This window comes from Coptis chinensis, chromosome 2 (assembly GCF_015680905.1).
Source record: "Coptis chinensis isolate HL-2020 chromosome 2, ASM1568090v1, whole genome shotgun sequence".
Classification (NCBI taxonomy): domain Eukaryota; kingdom Viridiplantae; phylum Streptophyta; class Magnoliopsida; order Ranunculales; family Ranunculaceae; genus Coptis; species Coptis chinensis.
In genome coordinates, this window is record NC_141457.1 from 24,123,167 (window position 1) to 24,148,796 (window position 25,630).

A 25,630-nucleotide genomic window follows, 5' to 3' on the forward strand; every position below is an offset into this window, starting at 1 on the left:
AGTATGATTCGTCAATGTTCTTGCTAAACAAGAACCAAATAATTATCTGCGACTCAGGACTTCAATTTATTTGAAAATGAACGTCTGGAAAATACAAGGATGCCATGTTTCCCAAACATGGAATTTAAGATTGTTTCATAACAACCCACTGTGCAACAAACCTAGGTTTTTTTGGTCTCTGCAGTTAAAACCGATAAAGTAATTCAAAAGAAAAAAATTTCTTTCTTGTTTATTTTTTTATATAAATAAACACATGCTATAGACTATTGGGTGTAGTCCTGATAATGGTATGTAGTAGTAACAAGGGACTCTTAATATCAAATAAAGCACGTAGGAAAAAAAAATGTAGTATTCATAGAAGTAAGAAGTAATATGGTTACCTCAATTGCCACAGGAGGGGCTTGATCATCTTTGTCAAATATAAGTGCAAGAAGCACATGTTTAAACTCTTCATATGCTTCCTGAGAAGTAAAAAATAACATGTCATTGTCACACGCAAATGTAAAAATAAAAGACAAAAATTTCACAAAAGTAAATCCAATGAAGAATCACAACACATGTTTTCCAGACAATCATTATGCTAAGGTGACCTAAATGACATCAGTGTTGAAAGAAGCAAACAAATTCTACAAGAAAATGAGATCCATATTTTCCTCACTGTTTCTTACCAATAAAACAAAATTTCTACTACTATATGTAGGGAATGACTAGCAATAGTAACACACTTTCCACAGTGCAGTCCAAATTTTTGTTCCAAAAATACCATCCAGTGAAATAGTCTTGCATGGTTAACAATAAAGTGAGATACTTCGAGGAACTGATATAGTAAATGCTATTTATTTCTCATTTTCAAGGAAGCACATGACAAAAAAGAATGCTTACATTTCCCTTTCCAAGGAATATTGGATAAGATGGTTCAGTAGTTCCGAGTTTTTGTAACTCATCTTCGTAATGAACGCCACTTACACAAAAGGTCAGGTCCATTCATTGAAATTTTCTTAACTTTCAGTTTATTGAAAATGCAATCGTTATGTTGTACCACTTAAATTGCCTGAATCTAGCATCATTCCAAAACAAATATAAGGAAATAATCGGTACAATAATTGGTATCCTTTCTGTAAAGAAATGTAAATACTCTTAAAGTCAGCGTTACGAGTTGAAGAATGCTTATGAATTAAGGTAAATGAACATCCACACGCAAATATATTGATTAACAATGTAACATAGCCGGGTTTATAGCTTCAGATGGAAAATCTGCACTCAAATCGAGAAGGGTTCTTGTAAGCTCTAGAGATTAACGTGAACTCTGAATTATGCCAATATTGCTTATCGAAAAGAAAAAGGTCAAGCCCAAATCCATGATAACTACTGATGCATAAATATATCTTGAAATCTTAAGGAGCACTAGGATGAAGCTCAAAGAGAATCCTCAAGAAAGATTTGACAACTATCGTATGTATTTGTCTTGCAAAATCCAAAGTTAAGCTCATTAATGAGAACAATTAGAAACACATTCTTTATTTCTCTTTTCTTTTTTTTTCCTTTTTCTAGTAGTTAAGGATGTATTTCATTCATTCCAAAAAAAAAGGAACATTGCAATTATGTAATCACCCGTTAGCAAGATACCAAGTTGCGGGATTTACATCACAAAATGATGCTGTCCCAATTGAACACAAAATCTTGGAATATTTAGATCTTCAATTCCGATCCTCCGCTAGACCAATCATAGAGTTCTTCCTTTATCTCCAACAAGATTTTAAATGCTTCCCTTGTTTTTCTTTTTCTTTTTTCCAAACAACCCAAACTTGGAATCGTTACTAAAATAAGTCAAGTGCAACTTGCATCTCAATAAGCAGGCTTGAGACTTCTTCAATGCCATCTTTAATACCAAAGGAATCCAGTTTCTTTGAAGCAATTCCAAGACACAAAAGCCTATCTAGTCTATTGTTTACATTTCCAAAATTCACAAAATTTCACACCTATTTTTCACGCACTGTTACTTAAAAAATAAAACCTTGTATAAAATTTAAGTGACTCGAAACTTTTCAAAGGTCGGGTTTTTCGTGTCATAGCACAAAAAAACTCACCCTTCAACACAAACACTTAATTTATTTCATATACATACATAGTTCTTCTTCAAGTCTTGGTATAACTTTTTTCATCTTTTTTTAGTGAAGAAACAGGGGACGATATACAAAAAATTCCATAGTTCTTTTAACAAAAAAAGGGCAAATAACAAACCTCAAATTCGGAGATACCTCCTTTTTTTAGCTAGGGGCAGATACATTAATCCCCAAATTGAAAACCCAAAAGAAAAACAATTAATTAGGCCCAAACAATTAGAGGGAGTTTACGGTTTGTCTTCCTCCTTCAACCTATCGTTGACTGGTTTGTCTCAACAAGTTGTTGTTCGTTCTTCAACTAATGCTTCGTCTTTTCTACTTCAAAGAAGGTTAGAGTTTTACAGTAAGTGAGCATACCGAGATGTTAGCCTTCCTCCTCCAATCGGTTAGACGGAGAGATGGAATTGAAAGGGTTAGACTTTAAACTCAAATCGAATTGAGAGAGAGATGGGGAATTGAAAGGGATTTCGGGGAGAGACGAGTGCATAACAGTAGTTTTACAAAGAGAGAGAATGAAAAACATTAAAAATATTATTATTATTGATATTTTCTAACGATTGCTTCCATTTCTAACGGATATATCCGTCATACTGTGTGTAACGGGTATAACCGTTACTAATGTAAATTTAGGCCCGTTAGAAAATGACAGTTATAGTGTAAGTTGCGTCGTAGAAAATTTTGGTGCTTGATTCTGTTTGGAGGTGTATTCCATGTTATTTATTTATGGAAAGATCCACAACTCTTTAGGTTGTTGATATATGGTAAACTGTATGTTCATTATATACATATGTTTTAAATATAGTCTTGACTATCATACTATAAAAGACTCATTTTGATGTTTGGTGTACTTTCTTTCACTTCCATGTATTGTTATGTGCACCATTCAGATAATCGGGCCCTCCCTATGGAGTGTGTGGTTGTAAGTACCGGATCTTAAGTCCACGTTTAACATAATTCACGTTTTCCACTCTTGCATGTTTTCTTGGTTTTTTAGTCATGTTTCTCTATGGTGTGAATTATGTCTTTATTATTTTCATTTTTCTTATATTAAATCTTATTCATATAAAGTAAATTTTAAAAAAAAAACCATAAATAGTAATCTAGGAAGTCTCGGGAATCTGACTTTAAAAGACCCACGTTTAAAACAAATTTTCTAAACTCTGTTGTCTAAAATTTGTTTGGGGGTAGGGTGTTGGTTTTTCGTCCTTGGTTGCTAAACTTTCCATGTTTGTTATTGAGGCCGTTTAATCATATTTTGATTCCGGTTGACATTATCTATGAATTTAGATTTCATTCGTTCGCATAACTTACGTCACGCACGCACTTTGAGGTATTTTCCATCTTCTTATATGTCATCCATGGTTAGAATAGGGTGTTTTATGGATTATTGGATTGGAAATTCTTTCCTGATCGTTTCCATATCTCATTTGCAAAAATCGAACCGGTAACGAATCGGCAATTTTAGTTTGAAGTTGCGTGACAAAAATGGGAAAATTTTGGAAATCGAATTAGGCTTGGGCCCAAGCCAACAGTACAACCCAAGAATGCATCGCGTTCTTCTTCTTCATCTTTCCACTTCCGCCATTAACAACTCAAAACCCTAACATAAAAAAACAAAAAAAACAAACAAAACAAAACAAAACAAAACAAAAAACAAAACAAAACAAAAACAAAAAAACAAAAACAAAAACAAAACAAAAAAAAAAAAAAAACAAAAAAAAAAAACAAAAAAAAAAACAAAACAAAAAAAAAAAAAAAAAAAAAAACGAAATGAAAACCTAAATACTACCACACCAATTAGGATTCCCCCACCCCAAACCTTCCCCCCACAACATCCCCACCACCATCTCCAACAATTTCAACCACCAAAACAGTAAAAAATTCGAAAAAAAAAAAACTCGAACCACCACGCCACCGCCCAAACTTTAAGTGGGTTTGATTCAAACTCCATCCCCACATTGCATTTAACCCCTCAAATCGATTCAAAACTTCAATGGCGCTAAGACGAATAATTTTGACGGAACAAGCTTTTACTGCCGCCTGCTTTACGTCGTTTTTTCGTGACGAGATGATTAGGAGGGATTGGAATAGGTTGTGGTATTCGATAGATGATTTCTACCACTCCGATTTGGTCGAACAATTCTATAAGAAAAGAAAGTTGGACGGTCAGAGAATTTTTGTGAAGGTGGCTGGGACGAGGAGAGAAGTATCGAGAGAGTTGCTGGCTCAGATTTTAGGCATTTCGCCTAGACGCCATCTCGACGCCACATTGTAGGAATCCCAATTTGGTGGGATCGAGCCCTTGATGAACGAGACGCTTTTGGAGGGAAACTACAATGCGAGCTCGTATTGTGTTCGCCGATCGTCTCTCTTGAACCAACCAAATAATCAGTAGCTCGATGGATTGGTAGGAATGTCACTGGAAAAGAGAAGGTCAGTGACATCAGTCTGAACTGTCTTCACGTTCTATGGATACTCCAGGAGCGGAAGTATGAATTCTGTATTCTCGAGTTTTTGATTAATATGATTAGGGGAGTTGGGATGAGTATTGCACCTCTCCCTGTTTTGATAACAAAAATCATGATGTTTGAGAGCAACTCCAAAAATTGAGCGTACTATGATTAAGTTGCATACAAATGTCATAGCATATACGGACTGTGTTCAGAAGGTTTGGAGGTTGCCTTGAGATAGGGTAGTGGAAGAGACTGAATCGGATGATGAGGAGGACACGACATGTTTTGATGTCGATGCCTTAGAGAGATGTAATTCTAATTTAGAACGCATGTCAGTGATTCATCATGGCATGTGTTCTCTTAATACTATTTGTGAAGATCTCCGGATTCGGCAGACTACCATACATCATAACTACGAGAGTCGTGCCCAGCGCGAGGATGAGCATTGGGAAGAGATGAAGGCAGAGATGGAAGCACAGCGCAAGTTCCGAGAAGAAATGCTTGAACGCTTCCCACCCCACGGGGGTTCTTCTTCTTCTGAGGAGTCTATGAGGCACGAGCGTCGTCGCCGAAGGGCGAATGGCTCGAGCCCATCGGGAACTTAGGCCCAATCTTCATCCCATGGTCCATCTTCAACCAATAGCGCGTGGTTTAGGGAATTTATTAATTGATGTTGTTTTTATTGTTTTTATTAGTTAGGATGTTAATTTTGAATTCAATAGTTAAATTTGAATTCGGTAGTTAATTGTATTTGAATTTCGATTTTAATTTAATGTGGTTCTTTTCAAATTATGCGTTGATTTTTGTGTTAATCCCACCTTTCCGAATTGTTTGGGGGTGGTATTATTTCTTTTAGCATGGTTTTTATATGATCCACAATTTTAGAAGTAATTTTGCGATGATTGTTGGGAATATTGCCGATATTGGCATGCCTATGATTAGATATTGTGGTAGGATGAAATTTCAATGAGTTAAGAAGTTACTATCCTAAATTCAACCTAAAAGATATTAGGTTTGTTTTGGAATAAAGAATATGGGTTGTTTCCGTTTTCGTTTTTTGGAAATATTTTGTTTCCGGCAATTGCCTTAAAGCTTTTTGGCAATTTGCCGATTCGTTTTGGAAACTCAAAGCCTATATAAACTTCCTTCATTCCCCACACAAACTAGGGGTGTAATACGGGGCGGGGCGGGTCAACCACGAGTCAAATAGTGATGGGGCGGGGCGGGTCGAGCGGATACAAATCCAGTGGTCCCCGACGGGCGGGTTGAAGTGTCATGTCTTTGTACCATCACCCGACCTGTTGGGTCAGCTTATGGGGCGGGTTTTGGGCGGGTCATTCGAATCGGGTGGAAATTATCATTTTAACCCAATTTCACCCAAAAAAAACTTTATAATTCTGCAAGTAATATATTTCCAATTCACAACATAGAGAAAAAAATGGAATCAATCAATAAAAAATAAACAAATATAAAAAAACTTGAACTTGAACCCAAAACCATATCTACAAATTTGAAACTTCTTTCTCGTGATTTATCATTTGTAAATTGATTATTTTCCATAGCATGATAAAATAAAGATGGGAGCGAGGTTCTATGGTACAAAACAATAAAAGATAAACTAAAAGAATTCAAAATTAATACAAGGATGAATGATTCATCTTCTCCAAAATTTGAAAGTTGAATTTGAACTTTTGATATTTACTAAATGTTCAAACTTGAATATTTGAAATTAATGTTGAACTCATAAGTTTGTGTTCATATCTCTCAAATTCCTACAAAAGTTAAAACAAAATATAAACAAAATACAAAAATATTAGAGTTAGAGTCTTGAAATTGTGCGGGTCAACGGGATTGGGTCAACGGCTTTTGACACGGTGCGGGTCGGGTGGCTTGACGGGTCGGATTTGATCATAGAACCTATACCCATAGCCCGACCGCGTAAAAACGGTAGCGGGCGGGTCTATTTTTGGTCGGTGCGGGTTTGGGTGGCGGGTGAAGACTAGGTACCCTACCGGATGATGGGTCAATGGTTTTTTTTTACACTCCTAACACAAACCCACATATCTCACTTTCATCTCTTACCTTTCACTCCCAAATTTTTCCTCTTTTATTCTTCACTTCAACACTCATACTACCCGGAGCGCGACTTGCGCCTCAGTTGAGCGCCACCTACGCTTGAACCACCTGTAACTCGATTTAGTGAGGAGTGCGACCCGCCCATCTCAGGTTAAAAATGAGTGCGCCCTGCGCCTAAGTGCCTGGAACTCGATCATAGCCAGAGCGCACCCCGCGCCCTGACCTCCTTAGGCACGAAAAATTCCGATTTTTTGTGGATTGTTCCAAGATCGTTTGCAGTTGTTCTAGAGAGTAGTTTGGTGATGACATCCCCTCGTATCATACCGGAACAGTCTTTTGAAGACTTGTTCCAAAGTGACACCTATGGTGCGTGGTTTTGCGAAGTAATCATACAAGCAAGATGTCAATTTTTAATGGTAAGTTCTGATGAACTTTACTCTCCTGCACTTACCTCATATTTTTATGACCATTGTAAATTCTTTTATCGGATGGATGGAGAACACGTGTTCTCCATCAACATTGATGACGAAACAATGGAAATAACCAAGTTCTTGTTGGCTTTTGTTGTTGAGCTTCCTATGCCTGCTGAGATTCAAGACCCATGGGGCTACATAGTTGATAATTTCTCTGCCTACAACTATACGCTTTTGTATGAGAATTATGGGGCTGGCATTTTCCGTATAGAGGACTAAGGGACATATAACGTAGTCCTTGGTAACTTGTCCCTTAATGTGGGCATGATCATGTTTTTTATCATGATAAACATATTAGGGGAGTGACGTTTTTCTTCTACGAATGACGCTACTTGCGACGTTTTCCTTGCTCTAGATGAGGGACGCCTGCTATATGATCTTTCCAAGACATTAATGTCTAGTTTAGCACGAGCCCAGAGTATGAGGCATAAGTACCTTCTTATGCCTGTTTTAGTTTTCCGTATTATGCTATGTTTCTTCCCTTGTTTTTGTGCCCATTTCACATATTTGATTGGGGTCGACATTGTGAGACCCACCAATTGTATTATTCTATCTTTTCGTGCTATGACTTGGCCGAGATGGCAAGTGCAACCTCATTGGGTTGCTCCCTACACCCCATCCGACCAAGTGGCGCTAAACAGGTTAGCAATTGTAGATGATAAATGGCGTGAAGCCTGGCAAATCACCATGGCGTGGCAGGATGCGAAAGAACCTCATTTTTTATAGAAGAGGATGAGGATGATGCTTAAACGCAGGAGTTAAGGTAAGTTTTTATTTCAGTTAGTGTCTGCTTATATCCCAAGCAATTTAATTCTTGTTAACCCCATAACGGGTGGAACTCATATAGAGTTGCATCTGTTTTTATTTTTTCTATACTAGTATGTTTTAACCTTGTTTTGCAGATATTCCTGACTTTTACGCGTTTCCATGGTATTTTTCTACCTTTTTTATTTCAATACTTTGAGAACAAAGCATGCTTCTTGTTTAGGGGTGGCATAGAAACACGTGTAATTAAGGCATCTGTTAGGATATAGATATGTACAATATGCACTTGTTTTCTAGTAAAACATCAAAAATTTCAAAAATTCAAAAATATAAATAAAAAGTTTATGTTATACACTTAGGAATATTAGTATTGTTTTCTTTCTCTATGCTCTTAATAAACTAGAAGTCTCACGTAGCTTTTGCATTATAATAGTTTTTAAAAACTTAGGTTAATATGTAGGTAATAATTTTTGCATCTATCTATAAATATATTACATGAGTATCTATGATTGTTTGGCAGTAAATTTATGAAATCTAGGTTATAGTACTTATTCTACAAATCTTGTGAGAATATAGCCTAAAGCCTTATATGAGCGAAACATTTGAGAATGACACAAAGGAGAAGTAAAATCCGGATAGAGAAATCATACTTCCACTTACTTGATCACTATACCATATCTTAAGCGAGAATTTAGGCCCTCTTTGGATTGATATAGCCAGAAATTCAAATCTTATGAAATTATTTTCCGTTAGTCGTCCCTCTGAGCCTTTTTTTAGCCTTTCATAAACCGCAAATCCTTTAACCTTTTACAAAAACAAAACAAAATAAAAAATCAACCTACCCATTATAGAATGAGTCTGAGAATTGAGTGAAGAAAAGATAAAAGAAAAACCTGTGTAAACAAAAATTAGTTAGTTGCTTTAGAAAAGAAAAAGAAAAGAAGTTTTCATCCAAAGAAAATAAAAAAATAAAAATAAAAATAAAAACAAAATAAAAACTCCAAAAATAGAATAAAATGAGCCAAAAAGCCAAAATAAAAAGGCTAAGGATGGAAACAAAGTGTAGAAGCAAAAGAACAAGGTTTTCTCTAGTTACGTAATATGAAGACCCTATTATCTCAGACTTGTCCTTTTTGAATATCCATTTCTTTCCTTCTTAAACCATCTCCTAATCCCCGCAACACCTAATAAAGACCTCTAGCTCAATTAGAAATAGGTTAGTGTGATAGTAAGTGGCAGATGTGTTTGATCGAATCCGGCTTTCTTGTGTGTCATTGAGATTATAAGGTAAAGTGTGCCCACTTCGCACTGGAGTAGTAAAACTTGAGCGGTAAAATCAGAGTGGTTTTTGTCTTGACATTTATGTGAGGACCTACTTAAGGACGCTATTTCGAGTTTTCAGAAACGGACCTGGTAATGCATTTCATAGTATTACTCATTGTATATATGTTTATTCATAGATGATTGATTATTATGCATATATTAGCTTAGGTTTCGACTTGATTATTCTGTATTCATTGCTAGTGAGATGTATAGATAATTGAGACATAAATAAGGAAACAATAGTTTTATATCTTAGTTGTTGTAGTATAGATAAAGTTTGTGAGTACCTTCACTAGAAAACTCTCACGAGGCTATAACTCGTCCACTAGGGAATTCCTAGTGGTTTAAGGCCTTGTTGCATATGGTCAATGCAATCGCAATCGCACTCGACGAAACGAGATTAGTTAGAACTCCATTTTTGTCACTTATGCTAATTTCTCATATTTGCTTGAGGACAAGCAAAATATTGTTTGGGGGTGGTTTGATAAGAGCTCAAAACTGTAGTTTTAACCCATTAACAATAATACTTTTAGACCAATTATGCGAGTAATAAATAAGAGTTAATGCTGATTACGTGTTTTTATGTATTTCAGGCATTGGAGTCGATTATGTGCAGAAATGTGTCACTTTTGCGAGATAAAAGAGTAAGGGTTGGTTGCTAAGGAATTCTATGATTAAAGGTCAAGATTCAAGGAGAAAAAGCCTTTTTAAAGCCCGATCAAAGCTGAAAAGTCAAAATCAACGCGGGCAGAAATAGCTCACAAAAATCAGCAAAACTTTCAAAGACCATATCTTTGGACTAAGACCTCGGAATTAGACCTACCTTATGTCAAAACGACCGGCTCGGAAAGAAATTTCCAATGGTCCAAACCTTGACCCAATCAGAGGAGCAAAAGGGGACGAAATGTCTCTTGAAGCAAAATCCAGCTAAAAAGGCCTCTATGGATTGAAGACGAAATTGGGTTTTAGGCTTGATTTTTCGGCCCAAAACATGGCTCCTCAGCCCATGCACAAAAAAGTGGATCTTTTCTCCTCCATTTCAAGACACAAGACTTAACTCTTAAGCATCCTAGTTTTTAGGTAGTCATTTGCCAATTGTTTTAGATCTAGTTTTTACATTCCATTGATTAATTTTAGAACAAAGTAGATTATTATTTTATAATCATATTTAGTTTTATAATAAAGTATTAGTTTTTATTTCCATTTAGTTATTGATTTAATTCTTATTTAGAATTAGTTTGTCTTCATTGATAATTAATATTCATGATCTTAGTGCTAATTTAGTTTCAATTCTTGTTTAATTCGGTTGAAATCATTACTATTGTTGTTCAAATTAGATTTATAAGTTAATCATTTATATCAATAATGGGTTGTTCTATGAGTTCTTGTTTGAGAAATGATAGCATAGTGATTCAAGGCCAAAATCTCCATTAGAGGGCCGGGGTTGAAGAAGCCTTGATGAAACTTGATTTTTGTTAGCGTAGAATAGTTCGTGATTTTCTATTCTATTCTAGAAAACAATTAGTTCACCATGGGAATGAGTTTGATTGTTTCACATACAAGTTATTAGTTGGTAGAGATTACCATAAACAACTAGGGATTAGGAAGACCCAATTGTTATGCGAAAGCATTTCAATTTGGATTACGAAGATTCTTCGATAGTAAATTAAGTCTAGTTAAGGTGGAATCAATCCCCCTATAATTCCATATCATAATATCAATTTAGTGTTATTTGTTGAATTATTGTATCTTGTTAGTATAATTTTCATTGTAGTATAATTTCCACATTACTCTCATCGACTTTGATAGAACTGATAATCTTAGTTAACGTAAATTCTAAAGAACTAGGAATGGAACGAATCTTCTACTCCAACTCTATTGTGATAGCATCGAGAGTAAAAAACTTTGATAAAACCCTTAGAACAGAAAATAGCTTTAGTTTTACTTGCGTTTGAGTCTCGTTACTTATTCGTAGGTAAAACTATCGTTTTCCCTTTTATCAATTAACCTCTAGTTAGGACATGAATAAAACATCTAAATGAAAATAGGGTTAACTAGTGCCTCCCCCTCCCCCTCCCCCTCCCCCTCCCGATAGAGGTTGAGCTATGGGTATGGCTTGTGAGAAAAATTATGAAACGCTTACCTGCTCATGGGGATGGACAGATGGCATGTGAGAAATTTACTCAATTAGATTCCCAACTCCCCATATTGCTCCTTTCTCTCACCTCTATCTATTCCTCACTCTCTTTCTCTCCTCATGAATAGAAAAGTAATTGACCATATTAGATTCTTGAAAAATCAATTTTGTGATGCCTTGTTTTCTATCCACCATTCTCATTTTTTTTTATTATTGGTAAGCCTATTTTAAATGAGATCAGTAACTCTTTGATGCTGGCGGGGTTCGAGCCCCAGACCTCTGGTATCATCACCCAAAGGTTTTACCGACTTTGTTAGTCGGCACCAAATTTAGAAAACAATTATGGCCGCCAGTCAAAGGGGGTGCAGCACAATATCTTCTACCTACAATTCCAAGTGGCGTGTACATAAAGCATACGCCATTCCGTTATAATAAGTTGATCTATATATTGGTAAATTTTCGTATATACGTTTTTGGCGCACCATTGGTTCATAATTTTCATCATATTTTGTTTTGGAGTTAACCTCAGAGCCTAAGAAACTCAAATAACAAGTACTCAAGTTAAGTGAATACGTACGCGTCGGGCCTAAACCTCTAGAGGCCCTGAACAAGGGTGGGTGGATATAGCATCATATCAGGCATCAGCTCGTTGAAAGTTGAGTTATTCTCGTCCCTCGATCTTTGCATGGGGGGTTTCCTAGTCCCGTTTAATTGTTTATGTGTGTGACTTATTGTGACGTTATTACCAAGCATATAAGCTGGAAGTTGGAAATGAAATGTGGTTGTCTCTCATCCTTAAAATTTGCATATTATTAAAGATATCATAGGATAAACTCTTTCTAAACCTAAGTTGATAAGAATATGAAAGCGATTATATTTCCACTCTTCTTCTGCAAGAAAAGTTATATAAGGTAAAAATTATAGCTGCTACTTTCTAGTTTCTAACTTTCTCTAAGCAATGGCATAATTGTGAGTAACTCCTAAAATGGATAGATAAGATTTAGTCGGTTAGATATGGCAACTATACCCGTTTTAGATTTTAGCCACGAGAGACTATTATTTGCATAAGAAATTAACAGTGAGGATCAGGTGTGAATAGTTGAATTGTAACTCACATTTTACCAATTTGAGACCATCACAAATGCACGTCTGTTGAAAATTGGTAACCAATTGCTCTCACCTATTAGTATGCATGGCTATAGGAGTTGCTGGTGACTTGGTGATGGGGATAAACCTATTTCTGTACGGGCAATGTTTGGAACAGCCACAGTTCAACTACAAGCGCTAGGAAGTAAATAACGGTACAAAAGGGTTAAAAAGAGGACAATGGGCAATAATATTTGAGTATGAAAACTTCTTGTTAAACACGGTAAGTATTTACTTAATTACCCGATTTAAAGAGCAGCATTAATATGTGGGACCCAAGGTAGTAATCGTGATTAATATTAAAACTTCAACTGCAAGAAAGAGTCGGATAAGGTAAAAGATCCAAATATCCGGCCAATTAAGGATAAGTTGATTATTTGATAGGGGATTTGAATGGTTCGATTAACCATGATTAGAATGATCACATGGTAGTGGTATACAAACAACAAACCTATATCTCCACGTGGCAAAATCTTGCTTGAACTACTAGAGTTATGCGACCAGTAAAATTGAACAATTACCTGGACTTGTGGATAAACTCAGATTTAATACTCCACTTTACTCGAGAATTATATTCTTCTCACGAGTAAACACATACCCTAACTTGCCTATATATACTCTTCGTAGTTCAGTGCCTTTGTTTTAACTTTTTCGTTCATTTTCCATAACTCTCTTCTCTTCCCCTTAAATATTTTCACATCTCTTTTTATTTGTCTATCTCCCTCATTTTTGCTGTGAAGATGGTGCAAAGGGAGGCTGTTCGTACTGTCATTGGTATCATTGGTACGTTAAATCTACAAGTTGCATGGTCATCTACTGTTCTTGGATTATTAGGATTCACAGATATAGGGTACGTGCTCTTACGGTCTTACTAGGGAAAAAGGACCCTCATGAGGTTACAGTTTTCGCCGTATAGTTTATTTGTCTAGGGAAGACCATAGCTTTATTGGTGAATACTGTGACTTCATTAATGTGATTTCAAGTGAGATTACTAAAACTTCTGAACATATTCACATTAAGATTAAAACGTTTGAGGCCTTTCATTGATGAATTTTTTATAATTGATTCATGAATAGATGTTGATATTTAAGTGGGACTCTTAAATCTTTAATTTGATTTGTTACTTTAATCTTTATATATTCATGATATATCTAATTTATTTTATTCATTCAAATTTTTTTTTTTTTGCAGGAAACATTATTTCATTTGGCTTATTTCTCGCACCTGTGTAAGTTTTCTAGATTTGTTTACAATCTACTACATGTCTCATCACTATAACAGTTTTTTTGTGAGCTCTAACGGGTTCTGCTAGGATGAGTTTTTTTGTGAGCTCTAACGGGTTCTGCTAGGATCAGTTCTAAAGAAAAAAAATATATCAAATTTACCTTGCAACTTATAACTTATAGAAAACTATCAAAGTTCAATTGTATATGAACCTTGCCGCTGTTAATCGCCAAAACCCAAAATCAATTTATGAGAACATTTAACTAATCAAAAATAAAACCAATTCAAATTGATCAAACAATCTTGTTTTTATCAATTTCTGACGCCACAATTCAAAAAATGTCAGTGTCACAAATATGTTGTTATGGTGGTGGTTTTAGTTTATATTTTCGTGAAATAGATTTGTAAAAGAGGCTAATCTGTGCATTAAATGTGTCCGATCCAACTAGTAGTTTGAATGAACTAGATGTAAAAAGTACTAGGCTCTTTATATTTTCGTGAAATAGATTTGTAAAAGAGGCTAATCTGTGCATTAAATGTGTCCGATCCAACTAGTAGTTTGAATGAACTAGATGTAAAAAGTACTAGGCTCTCAAGGCTTAATTGCGTTAACAACACTACTCTCTAAAAAGAGGAAAGAATGATCAAACAATTGGCATATATTCATGTAACATTTTTTGGGAGGATGCTTTTGAGTTTTGACGTGTTGAGTTCATTGTAACCCCAAAGTAAAAGTTATTTTTTTCAATAAGAAAGCCTCCTAAAAAATAGTTTTGTACTTGAATGATGAATCCCTCGATATTTGGTTTCGATCAATGATACTGACAGGGGTCTGTCTTAACCTTAAACCTGATTCGAAAATAAGAAAATAAACAGTTTTGTACCTTGTTTTAAAAAAGTCGCCTTTCATCTTAAAAATATAATAAGATGTCACTGTTTAGATTTCATAGCTCGTTATTTGATACCTGGGTACAGTACAAAATATCCCGATATATCGTGATATTTGGAGATATCTATCCATATTTCAGAAAAAGATATATAAATATCACGATATGTTTAGAGATATATACGACTGCAAATATCAGTGATATTTCGATAATATTTGTGATATTTGTGGATATTTTGCAATATTTTGCAATATTTGGAGATATTTTGTATATATAACAATTTTATTTAATATTTACCATTATATTTCAAATAAATATAAATAATGTATCATGATATATCAAGAAATATTCACGATATTTATTGATATTTTGGATATATCCACGATATTTGCATCTGAAACAATATCAAATATCCCCAAAGAAAAAGATATATCCACGATACATATTTAGAAATTGAATATCGATAAATACCCATATCCTAATATTTTGTACTATGCCTAGGTATACAATAAAAAAACATTGTTATGAGCCAATCATTTTTCCTGCAATTTTTTTGACCTGCAAATGGAACTTGTACATTGACGCATGAGAGTGTACTCGATCATTACCTAAAATCTGAAATCACGTTGCTAGAATGAAACATTCTACTTATATTTATTCGAGGATATTTGTTATATCTTGAATTTACAATATTTTCAGGGAAACTTACAAGCAAATTATAAAGAGAAAGGATGTGGAGGAGTACTCACCCTGGCCCGCCTTGTTCACCGTACTAAATTGTGCAATGTGGGTATTCTACGGTATGCCATTCGTCCATCCACACAGTACTCTCGTCTATACCATCAATGGCATTGGATGTGTTATTGAGTTATCATACCTCATCATTTACGTGATATACGCCAACAAGAAGCAGAGGGTACGTATATACATATCTTATATTACCTTTTATTATTATTATTATTATTATTATTATTATTATTATTATTATTATTATTATTATTATAGTGTAGAATGTCAATTAATTGAAACTTACTTCACAAAATTGAATGCAAATATTATCACATGCAATTGTTGATGTATTTAGATATTATAAGGTAAAAGACTGCTCTGGTATAAACCTCTCAAAGAACCATAAAAGGCGAGAATTTGGTAAAACATATGTAGTTTGGTAACAGCTAGAAAATATAGAGTAAGATTATATCTTCTATCTAGTAAGGGTAAATTTCTGATTTGACCATGATAATGTCACTTTGTTCTTAATCCGGCCATTGTCAGCAACTCACTGCAAAAAGTTGCTGACAAAATGTGCTGAGTTGCAATTGCAATTTGTGATCGAATTAGAAACACATTGACATTATCATGGCCGAATCAGGAATTAACCCATCTAATAATACAGGTAGGTGTAGGGCCCAAATCATTTCACAAATTGTGACATCTATCTAATAAAAAGCAATGGTGTGGAGCCAATTGAAATCCAATGGTTGTCGTTAATGCTTTTCTAAGTTGTGACATAAGCGATCAAGTGTTTGGACAATCAATATCTATCCAAAAATCAACCAAAAAGTCAACAATTCAATCATAAATTGTTGGGCTAACCCATCTAGATAATGGGTAATTGGTAGGTGTATTTATAAATTGAGTTGTTTTATTTGGTCTTGTGCAAATGATTTCGAGATAATTGTGACATGTCATAATGATTCAACAGTTTTGAGTTGTTTATGTGTGATCCACTCAATCATACTTGATAATAAAGTCAAAATATTGTGGGTCAGTGTTACCCTGTATTAACCAACATTAGCTGGGTTATTTAGTTATGGGCATTATTCTCCACGGGTTGGGGCCGTACATGGGTAATTTTCTAATGGATTTATGGATTTGTCCCCTACAGGCTAGGGTCAACAATGTCGTACTAGTATGTAATAAGGCACTTGTAATATGTAATAAATAGTCATAAGAATTTATTTATTATTATTACTATTCTATTTGCTCGAGTCGATTAGTTGTGAATTACATTTTAGTAATTCGAGTTGGTACTAGTGTTACCGATGAAAATACCAGTTTTTAATGAATGTTAAATCTCTATGGATTGTTGTACCCCAAGAATATAAATGATTTTCATAATAGTAGCAGGTTGCTAAGCGCATTGCTTTTCTTTTGCTTCTGGTTGATCTCCGTGCAAATGAGTTTAATTTCTTCTTCTTTTCAGCGGCTTCTAGGGTCAGCGTTCGCTCTAGTACTTGCATTCTTTGTTCTGGTTGTTGTTCTTATAATGCTTCTTCTTCATACCACTTCAAAGAGATCCTTGCCTACTGGAATTATCTGCGTTGTCTTGAACATTTGCATGTATGCAAGTCCTGTATTTGCCGCGGTATGTTATCACATCCATACCCAACCACTAGAAAAATGAATTAGTATATATTTTCTTCCGACTTTCCTAGTGTTAAGGGAAACTTGACTTCTTTTTATCCCAATAATTTGCAGAGGAAGGTCATCAAAACAAAGAGCGTGGAGTATTATGGATTCTGGCTTTTAGTTGCAAACTTTTCCAATGGCCTTATTTGGGTTGTCTATGCTCTACTTCGTTTTGATCTTTACCTCACAGTAAGTCATGTTCTATTCCCTAAATCTCATGTAAAAATGTCTGATTTTGCTTCTATGATACGTACTGTCACGTCATGATCTCGATGAAATAAAATATTTTAGTAGTGTTCTTGTATTCAAATTATGATTAACGTTAATCTGCTTGTATTTTGTAGATTAGTAATGGGTGTGGAGCAGTTTTTGGTCTGGCTCAGCTCATACTGTATTGGTGCTACTACAAAAGCACTCCTAAGGGTCCTGATGGAGGTTCTAATAAGAACAGGGCTGAAGTGCAGCTCACGAAATCAGATGTGAAATCCCTTCCCATTTGATTGCCTTGTTTTTGTGATTTGAGTTTGGACAAATTGTTTTAGGGATCGGACAATAGTTTTTCTTTTGCCTTCACCATTGAAGGACAAAGTAGTGAAGTAGTTATTCTGTACTTTTTTGGAGTGTTTATACATGCTTTCAGTTTTAGAGTGGGAATGAAACTTTTGAATGATTAGAAGAATTCCAGTTCAAGTTCTTCTATTGGATTGTCATATATAATCATTCGATGAGAATTTGCTGTTAGAGAGAGCTTTTATTGTTGATTTGTTGAACTAAAGAAGTAGAGATTGCCTTACTGTAAAGTCTAGTACAGTAAGGGATCGTATAAATCCTTGTGTGAGGCTAGGTACTGTTTTTAGCACTCCACCACTTGTTTATGAGCTTTTTATAATAGTGGAGGAGGATGCAAGAGGTATGATGTATCAAAGAGTTTAAGCTAATACAGGTTGGGGTCTGCCTAACCCTTAGCTGTTTCAAAAAAAAAAAAAAAAAAAAAATCTATACACATAATGAGAATTGTGGCAGTATGAACGCACCAAAGTCTAGAGGGATGCAAGCAAAGTCTATTTTTGAGAACTTGGTTTTTAAGAGTCCAGAGGAATGCAATCAAAATACCCTTGCAAAAGACCTCTTGTTAGTGTGTGAATGCTCACCATTATGAACCTAGGCGGGCACACGTCAAAATTGTGTATGTTTGGTAAACTGTGGAAAAGAAAGTAAATTGTGCTTGTTTTTTTTTTCCTTTCCTTTTCCTAAAATTTTTAGGTCTCATTTCCATAGGCAAACAAACAACTTAAAAACTATGGAAAAGGTGGACCACACCTCTTTTCTTTTCCTTTTCCTAGCATTTCCTCCAAAACAAACAGGCCCTTAGTGTGGTAATTGTGGTTAATTTGAACCGAAACCATATATGCCATCAACGAAAATCAAAGTTTGTAAAACTTTCTTGATACCATTAGGGGTTTTATGAAATTGGAACCAAAACTCTTAATAAACTTTATGTAGTTTTCAATGTACAAATATACTTATATACACAACTAAATTAAATAGGGTACACTGCCATAATGTAACAACAAACGTATCCTTGTAACAACAAATCTTGAGGGGCAGCATAGCGTCTGCTCTTGGGTTTGCTCCCATAGGTGAGGCAGTACCCGGTTAAATTTCCAACCAGAGCCCTGGATTAGTCGTGGTGCGCGTAAATTGGCCCGGACACCCGGTTAGTATAAAAAAAATAAAAAATAACAACAAACTTATATATACAATAGATTAATAGCTAATTTTTTTTTATATCCTTTACCAACACTTTTGACTTATTGGAAAATACAATAAGTGAATCTCCAGGACAGATCAGGGGAAAAAGTAATTTTCATAACCATTTTTTTTTAAATCACGCACAAAGACCAGGTAGATGAAAAGTCAAGTAAACCCTTGACACAAAATTAAAAACGGCTCGGGTAGATAAAAAGTCAAGTATATTCCTGGCGTAAAATAATAAACAGCACGGCCCAATCGAAACGACCTGGTCTATATAGTATGAACAATAATTGTTCATATCTATTTGGGGTATAAACAATCATTGTTCGTACTTCAACATAATGTATGACCAGTAAAAACACCTATTGGAGTATGAACAATGATACCTATTTAAGTTGTTCATACTTTAATATAAACTATGAACACTCACTGTTCATACCTATTTGGATTGTTCATACCTTAATATGAGCTATGAGCACTCAATGTTCATACCTCAACATAATGTATAATAAGTAAGGACACTTATTGGAGCATTATTCATACTTAAGTTATTTGGGGTATGAACAATCACTGTTCATACCTCAACATGAGCTATGAACATTCATTGTTCATATGAACAATCAATCATTATTCATACCTATTTGGGGTATCATACATCAATATAATGTATGATTAGTAAGAACACCTATCGGAGTATGAACAATGATTGTTTATACCTCATGTGATTGTTTATACCTCAACATGAGGTATAAACAATCACTGTTCATATCAAAACGACAGAAAGGGTAAAATTAGAAAATATTTATTTCAAATCAGAGCTATTTGTCCTTACGGATTATTTTTACTTGAAAATTGGTTTTCAGGATTATTTTTCTTGAAAATTGTCCTTAAGAACAATTAAAAAAAACACTAATTATGAGAGGGATGTTCACTCGAAAATGCGTCTCGATACCAATTTCTTGTTGGAAAATATATCATCTACTCGAACTCGAAGTTGTAAATGACCAACAATCTAGCTCCCAATTATTATACACCTTTAGAGCATCTTTAGAAGAGAAACCAAGAAAACATCAAATATTTGAACCAAACCAAAAAAACATCAACCAACTTCAGGAGCGATATCAAATAGTTGACATCAAATGATGCGGTTTTGGATAAATCATGTCGTATATCCCATGCAACTTTTCAAAAAACCAGCCACGTGGCTTCCTACTTTAGAAGCCCAAGCCCATCGGTTTTCCGGACACATGTGTTTGATGTCTTTATATACATAACCAAAACCGTGCGGTTCATTCATTTTTAACTTTTCTCTCAATTCATAAACCCTCTCCTTATTTTATTTTTTTTAAAAAAAAAAACCTACCTAAACTCTTGAAATTTTATATGGATCATTTTCAATCTTTCGATGGTGATGATGATGAGTATTGGCAGTACACAAACGACATTGGTGATGATGTAGAAGTATAAGAAGCCGAGGAAGTAGAAGAATATGGGGGAAAAGAAGCCGAGGGTGACGTGCCCACTGATAAACATCTGATAACGACAAATTTACGTTAACTAATTATCTATGCATAAACACAAATAATCAATCACATAAACAAGTGTTTAAATCAATATTCCTACTCTCAAATAATGAAGTAATATAAAAAGTACGGAATCGTTCCACTCTTAACTTTCTAGACTTAAACGAATTCAACTAATCAAACACAAGGAACAATGATGAGAGTAATGTGTGATGTGAAATTTCTATTCTACGATTATACTATGAATTCAAATAACTCTAAATTAACTAAACTAATAAAAATATAGATGAATCAAATATGGAGAAAGCCTAGAGAGAGATTGAAATCCACTTTTTAAGTTCTTAACATGCTAGCATAGATTTGTATAGAAAACCATAGTCTAGATATTCTCACACAAGATTAAAATATAAAGACTAGACCTTTAATGATCCCTAATTACTTTATACTATCTCTAGTCATAAAATAATTAACATGAGAGAAAGCTTGTTTCCATTCTCATGGCAAACTCACTATTATCTAGTTTAGGTTAAACTCTTCTTATCTCTAAGTCAAGAAAAACATAAACTTAAAATCCTAAACAACAAATCTATACTAACAAATCAAGTCCTCTCAAAGCTTCATTCAACTCCCTCTAATGGAAGTTTAGCTATGATTCATGGGACTATCATGAACAAAATAATGAAAAGAATACATAATAGAAAGAGAAGCAATTGAATTAAATAATAATTAAGCTTTTATTAAATGGTTCTAATGGAGGCTACAAAGCTAAATCTAAATTAAACCAAGGTAATAGAACTAATAACTTGAATTCTAAAACTAATTGTGATTCTAAATAATAATCTACTTTGTTCTAACACTAATTAATTGAAGGTAAAAACTAGATCTAAAACAAGCTATTAGAACTAATTAATGGAGTCTAACCTCCCTTTCTAATCTAGATCTAGGTAACTTTAATAGCTAAGTCTTCTCCATACAAATGGAGGAGACCAGATCCACTTTTTCGTGCATGGGCTGAGGAGCCATGTTTTGGGCCGGAAAATCAAGCCCAAAACCCAATTTTTTCAGTCCACAGAGGCCTTTTCAACTAGATTTGACTTCCATGGACTTTTTGCCCACTTCTGCTTCTCTGATTGGGTCAAGGCTTGAACCATTGGAAATCTCTTTCCAAGACCGTCGTTTTGACCTAAGGTAGGCCCAATTCCGAGGTCTGAGTCCAAAGATACTGACGCCCGAAAGTTCTCCCGACTTTTATCTTGGCTTGTTTTACGCCCGCGTTGACTTTGATTTTTCAGCTTTGACCAGGCTTTAAAAAGACTTTTTCTCCTTGAATCTTGGCCTTTAATCAATGAACTTCTTAACAACCAACTCTTGCTCATTTATCTCGCAAAAGGGGTTCATTTCTGCACATATTCGACTCCAATGCCTGAAATACATAAAAACATGATAACAGTACTAATTCTTACTTATTAATCACATAATTGGTCAAAAGCGATATTGTTAAAGGGGTTAAAACTACAGTTTTGGGCTCTTATCAAACCACCCCAAACAGCATTTTGCTTGTCCTCAAGCAAATATAAAAAATTAGAATAAGTGACAAAAATGGAGTTCTAACTAATCTCGTTTCGTCAAGTGCGATTGCATTGACCATATGCAACAAGACCTTAAACTACTAGGAATTCCCTAGTGGATGAGTTATAGCCTCGTGAGAGTTTCCCAGTGAAGGTACTCACAAACTTCATCTATACTACAACGACTAAGAAATAAAACTATTGTTTTCTTACTTATGTCTCAATGATTTATACATCTCACTAGTATTTAAACAATAATGATCATTCTAAAACTTAAACTAATACATGCATAACAATCAAATCATCTTAAGAAAAACAACTATATAATGAACTATGATATGAAATGCAATGGCAGGTCTATTTTTGAAACTTTTGGGTAGCGTACCTAAGTAGGTTCTCACAAGGAGTTTGTCAAAACACATAACACTCTAATTTTTCCACTCAAATTTGCTAACTCCAGTGTGTAGTAGGCACACATTTCATCACAATCTCAATGACAATCCAAGAAAGCCGAGGTCGATCAAACACATCTACCACTTACTATCACACCAACCTATTCTTAATTGAGCTAGAGGTATTTATTAGGTGATACGGGGCGTAGGTATTGGTTAAATAATGAAGGAAATGGATATTCAAAAGACAAGTCTGAGAAAATAAGGTCTTCATATTATGTAACTAGAGAAAACCTTGTTCTTTTGCTTATACACTTTGTTTCCAACCTTAGCCTTTTTATTTTGGCTTTTTGACTCATTTTATTCTATTTTTGGAGTTTTTATTTTATTTTTTTTTTTCTTTTCTTTTCTTTTCTTTTCTTTGGATGGAAACTTCTTTTCTTTTTTTTTTCTGAAGCAACTAACTAATTTTTGTTTACATTTCTCTTCTCTTTTTTTCACTCATCCCATTTCTCAGACTTATCCAGATATGTAGGCTGATTTTATTTTTATTTTATTGCGTAAAGGATTTGTGGTTTGTGAAAAGGCTAATGAAAAGCTCAGTGGGGGCGACTAGCGGATAATAAATTTCATATAGGTGTGAATTTCTGGTTATATCAATCTATAGAGGGCCTAAATTCTCGCTTAGGATATGGTGTGGTGATCAAGCAAGTGGATGTGTGATTTCTCTACTCGGAATTTACTTCTCCCTTGTGTCATCACTCAGATATTTCACTCTTATGAGGCTTTTAGGCTAGATGCTCACAGGATATGTATTAAGTACTTTAACTTAGGTCTCAGAAAAATACTGTCAAGTACAATCAAAGATGTTCATGCAAGATGTTCGTGAAAAGATGCAATGACTATTACCTACGTATTAATCTATGTTTCAAAAATTAAATCCTAATTCAAGTACTACATAAGATTTCTAGACTAATATCATCATGGAGAATGGAACAATACCATTATCACTAAGTGCCTAGTATAAATAATATTTATGATTTTTAATTTTTTTTATATAAAGAAAAATGCGTAATTTATATCCTAAAAGTGCCTAATTTTTGCAAATGTTTCTATCCCACCGCCAAACAATCGAATGCTTTGTTCTCAAAGTGTAAAGAGATAAGGAAATAATTTACCATAGAAACGTGGCAAAAATGGCAGTATCTATAACAGAAATATTGTAAAAATGATATGATAACATGAAGCACAATTAAACTATTATGTATGAACTAATACTGGAGTAAACATGACAAGCAAACTCTACTGGAGTAAACACGACAAGCAAAGGGTGGCAAAAAGATTTGAAATGAAATGCCAAAATACGCCACCCCCAAACAAAATTGGAAAACTCTTTTTAAGTTTGAAATTTTTTGTTTGGCCTATACTCCAGAAAGTTGGTATTGTACAAAAACTTGGGTCTTTTAAAGTCAGATTCCCTAGACTTAATGTGATATATATATATATTAACATGCAGTTTTCCATATATCAATAATCTAAATAATTGTGGATCTTTCCATAAATAGTTAACACGGAATGCACCATTAAACAGAATTAAACACCAATATTTCCTATGGCATGACTTAGTAGAATGGGAGTGAATTCTGATGGATCTAGAACCTAATCGAGCATAAAGTTTATTCTTTTTCTTTGAACAAAAAGGTGTCCAAGTGAATGATCGTAAGAAAATGGATGGTTGTGAAAGATACTTGGAATGTGGATAAGTGTTAGAAGAAAAGGGTGGGAAGAATGATTGGATTATGTGAGGGATTAGCTCAAAGCGGATGGTGGTGGTAGGGTGGTGCTCTAGGTTTGTGGCTTGAGAGGGGGTGGATCATCACAGGCTCTTAGAAATTCATTGAAGTCCTCATCTAGGTTGTTCGCATCCATATAATCATGGTATTCATTTCCATCTTTGAGGAATTCATCTATCTCGTCTATTGTGAGGTTTACTCCATCTCTTGTAGTGTCGGAAGGCAAGGTGGAAAATTATTTCGCTAGTTCAGTTATGTTCAAGGAGTCAAAATTGTGATCTTTGTCTTCTTCCATAAGAGGGGTATCTACTAGTGTGGGGACAAGATCGTCGGAAGCAGTAATGTGATATACAAAAGTCTCAATAGACTTAACTTCACCTTCACAGGAAAACTTAGTTGTCTCTGCTTTTGTCTAAACATGTTAACTTCCACAGAAAGATTTCCAAAAGAAAGAGTCATTGAGCCATCCCGACAATTGATTTGGGCATTGGCGGTTGCCAAGAAAGGACGCTTTAAGATAATGGGAATAGAATCATGAGCAACTTCTGTGTCAAGAATAACAAAGTCGGCTGGATAGTAAAAATCTTGAACTTTAACGAGAATGTTTTCAGCTACGCCTTTGGGATACTTAATAGAACGATCGGCTAACTACAAAGTCATTTTGGTTGGTTGAAGTTTTGTTAGACCTAATTGTTTATATAAATAAAAAGGGAGTAAGTTAACACTCGCTCCCAGGTCTAATAAAGCAGTTGTTATGAAGGTATCACCTAAGGTGTATTGTACTGATGGGGATCTACCCGGGGTCCTTGTACTTAACAATTCCGTTATGTTCAGTTAAAAAGGAATATTGTTCAGTTAAGAAGGCTTCATTGGGTATGTTGGTTTTCCTCTTCTTGGTGCACAACTCTTTTAGAAACTTAGCATATCTAGGTAGACTTTTTATATCATCTAGAAAAGGTAGGTTGATAGTCAGATTTTTAAATACTTCTTTAATCTCATCAAAATTTTCATCCTTTTTAGACACAATTAGTCTCTCGGGATACGGTGGTTTATCTCTATATTTTGCAATATTATTAGTCTTTGTTGTATCTCTAGCCGTTTTCCATCTAGGTGTCCATATTAGAACCTCTACAGTTGTAGGGTCTTCAGTTTCTATTATAGTATTTAGTATGGTTTCATTTTCAGCTTCTGTTTGCGGGTGGTCTTCAGGCATAGTTATTTTGTTATCAACTACTTTTCCTAAACGAAGGGTAGTGACTGCCTATAAGTCCCCTTGGTTTATATTACCATTACAGTGAATACTGTTTATTTCAAAGGCGGTGTTTGTTTACTTAGGATTAGGCAATCGCTTGACACAGAAACACTTTGTTTGGTTATTATTTTGGTTAGGAGACATGTCAATAACCTTTTGGCACAAAGACTGCATCATTTGCATCGTTTGTTTCATCATATTAGAGTTTTGATCATGCTGATCTTTCATCAAGTTGGAGTTTTGTTGCATAATTTGATTTTGTTTTTCCAACAAGGTCACTACTAATTTGTCTGTAGATGGTTGAACTGGAATTAAGGCTTGTTGAGTG

General features: G+C 34.6%; 1 protein-coding gene across 1 annotated transcript; it reads left to right on the top strand.

The window, feature by feature from the left end:
* Positions 1–13,119: 13,119 nt before the first annotated feature.
* LOC147515463 (bidirectional sugar transporter SWEET5-like) lies at positions 13,120–17,718 on the top strand. The gene is made up of 6 exons (XM_086594479.1): positions 13,120–13,279; positions 13,688–13,724; positions 15,307–15,523; positions 16,814–16,975; positions 17,089–17,208; positions 17,364–17,718. The coding sequence occupies exons 1-6, from the start codon at positions 13,237–13,239 to the stop codon at positions 17,517–17,519; spliced, it is 735 nt and encodes a 244-aa protein (XP_086450605.1). The 5' UTR covers positions 13,120–13,236; the 3' UTR covers positions 17,520–17,718.
* Positions 17,719–25,630: the final 7,912 nt, after the last annotated feature.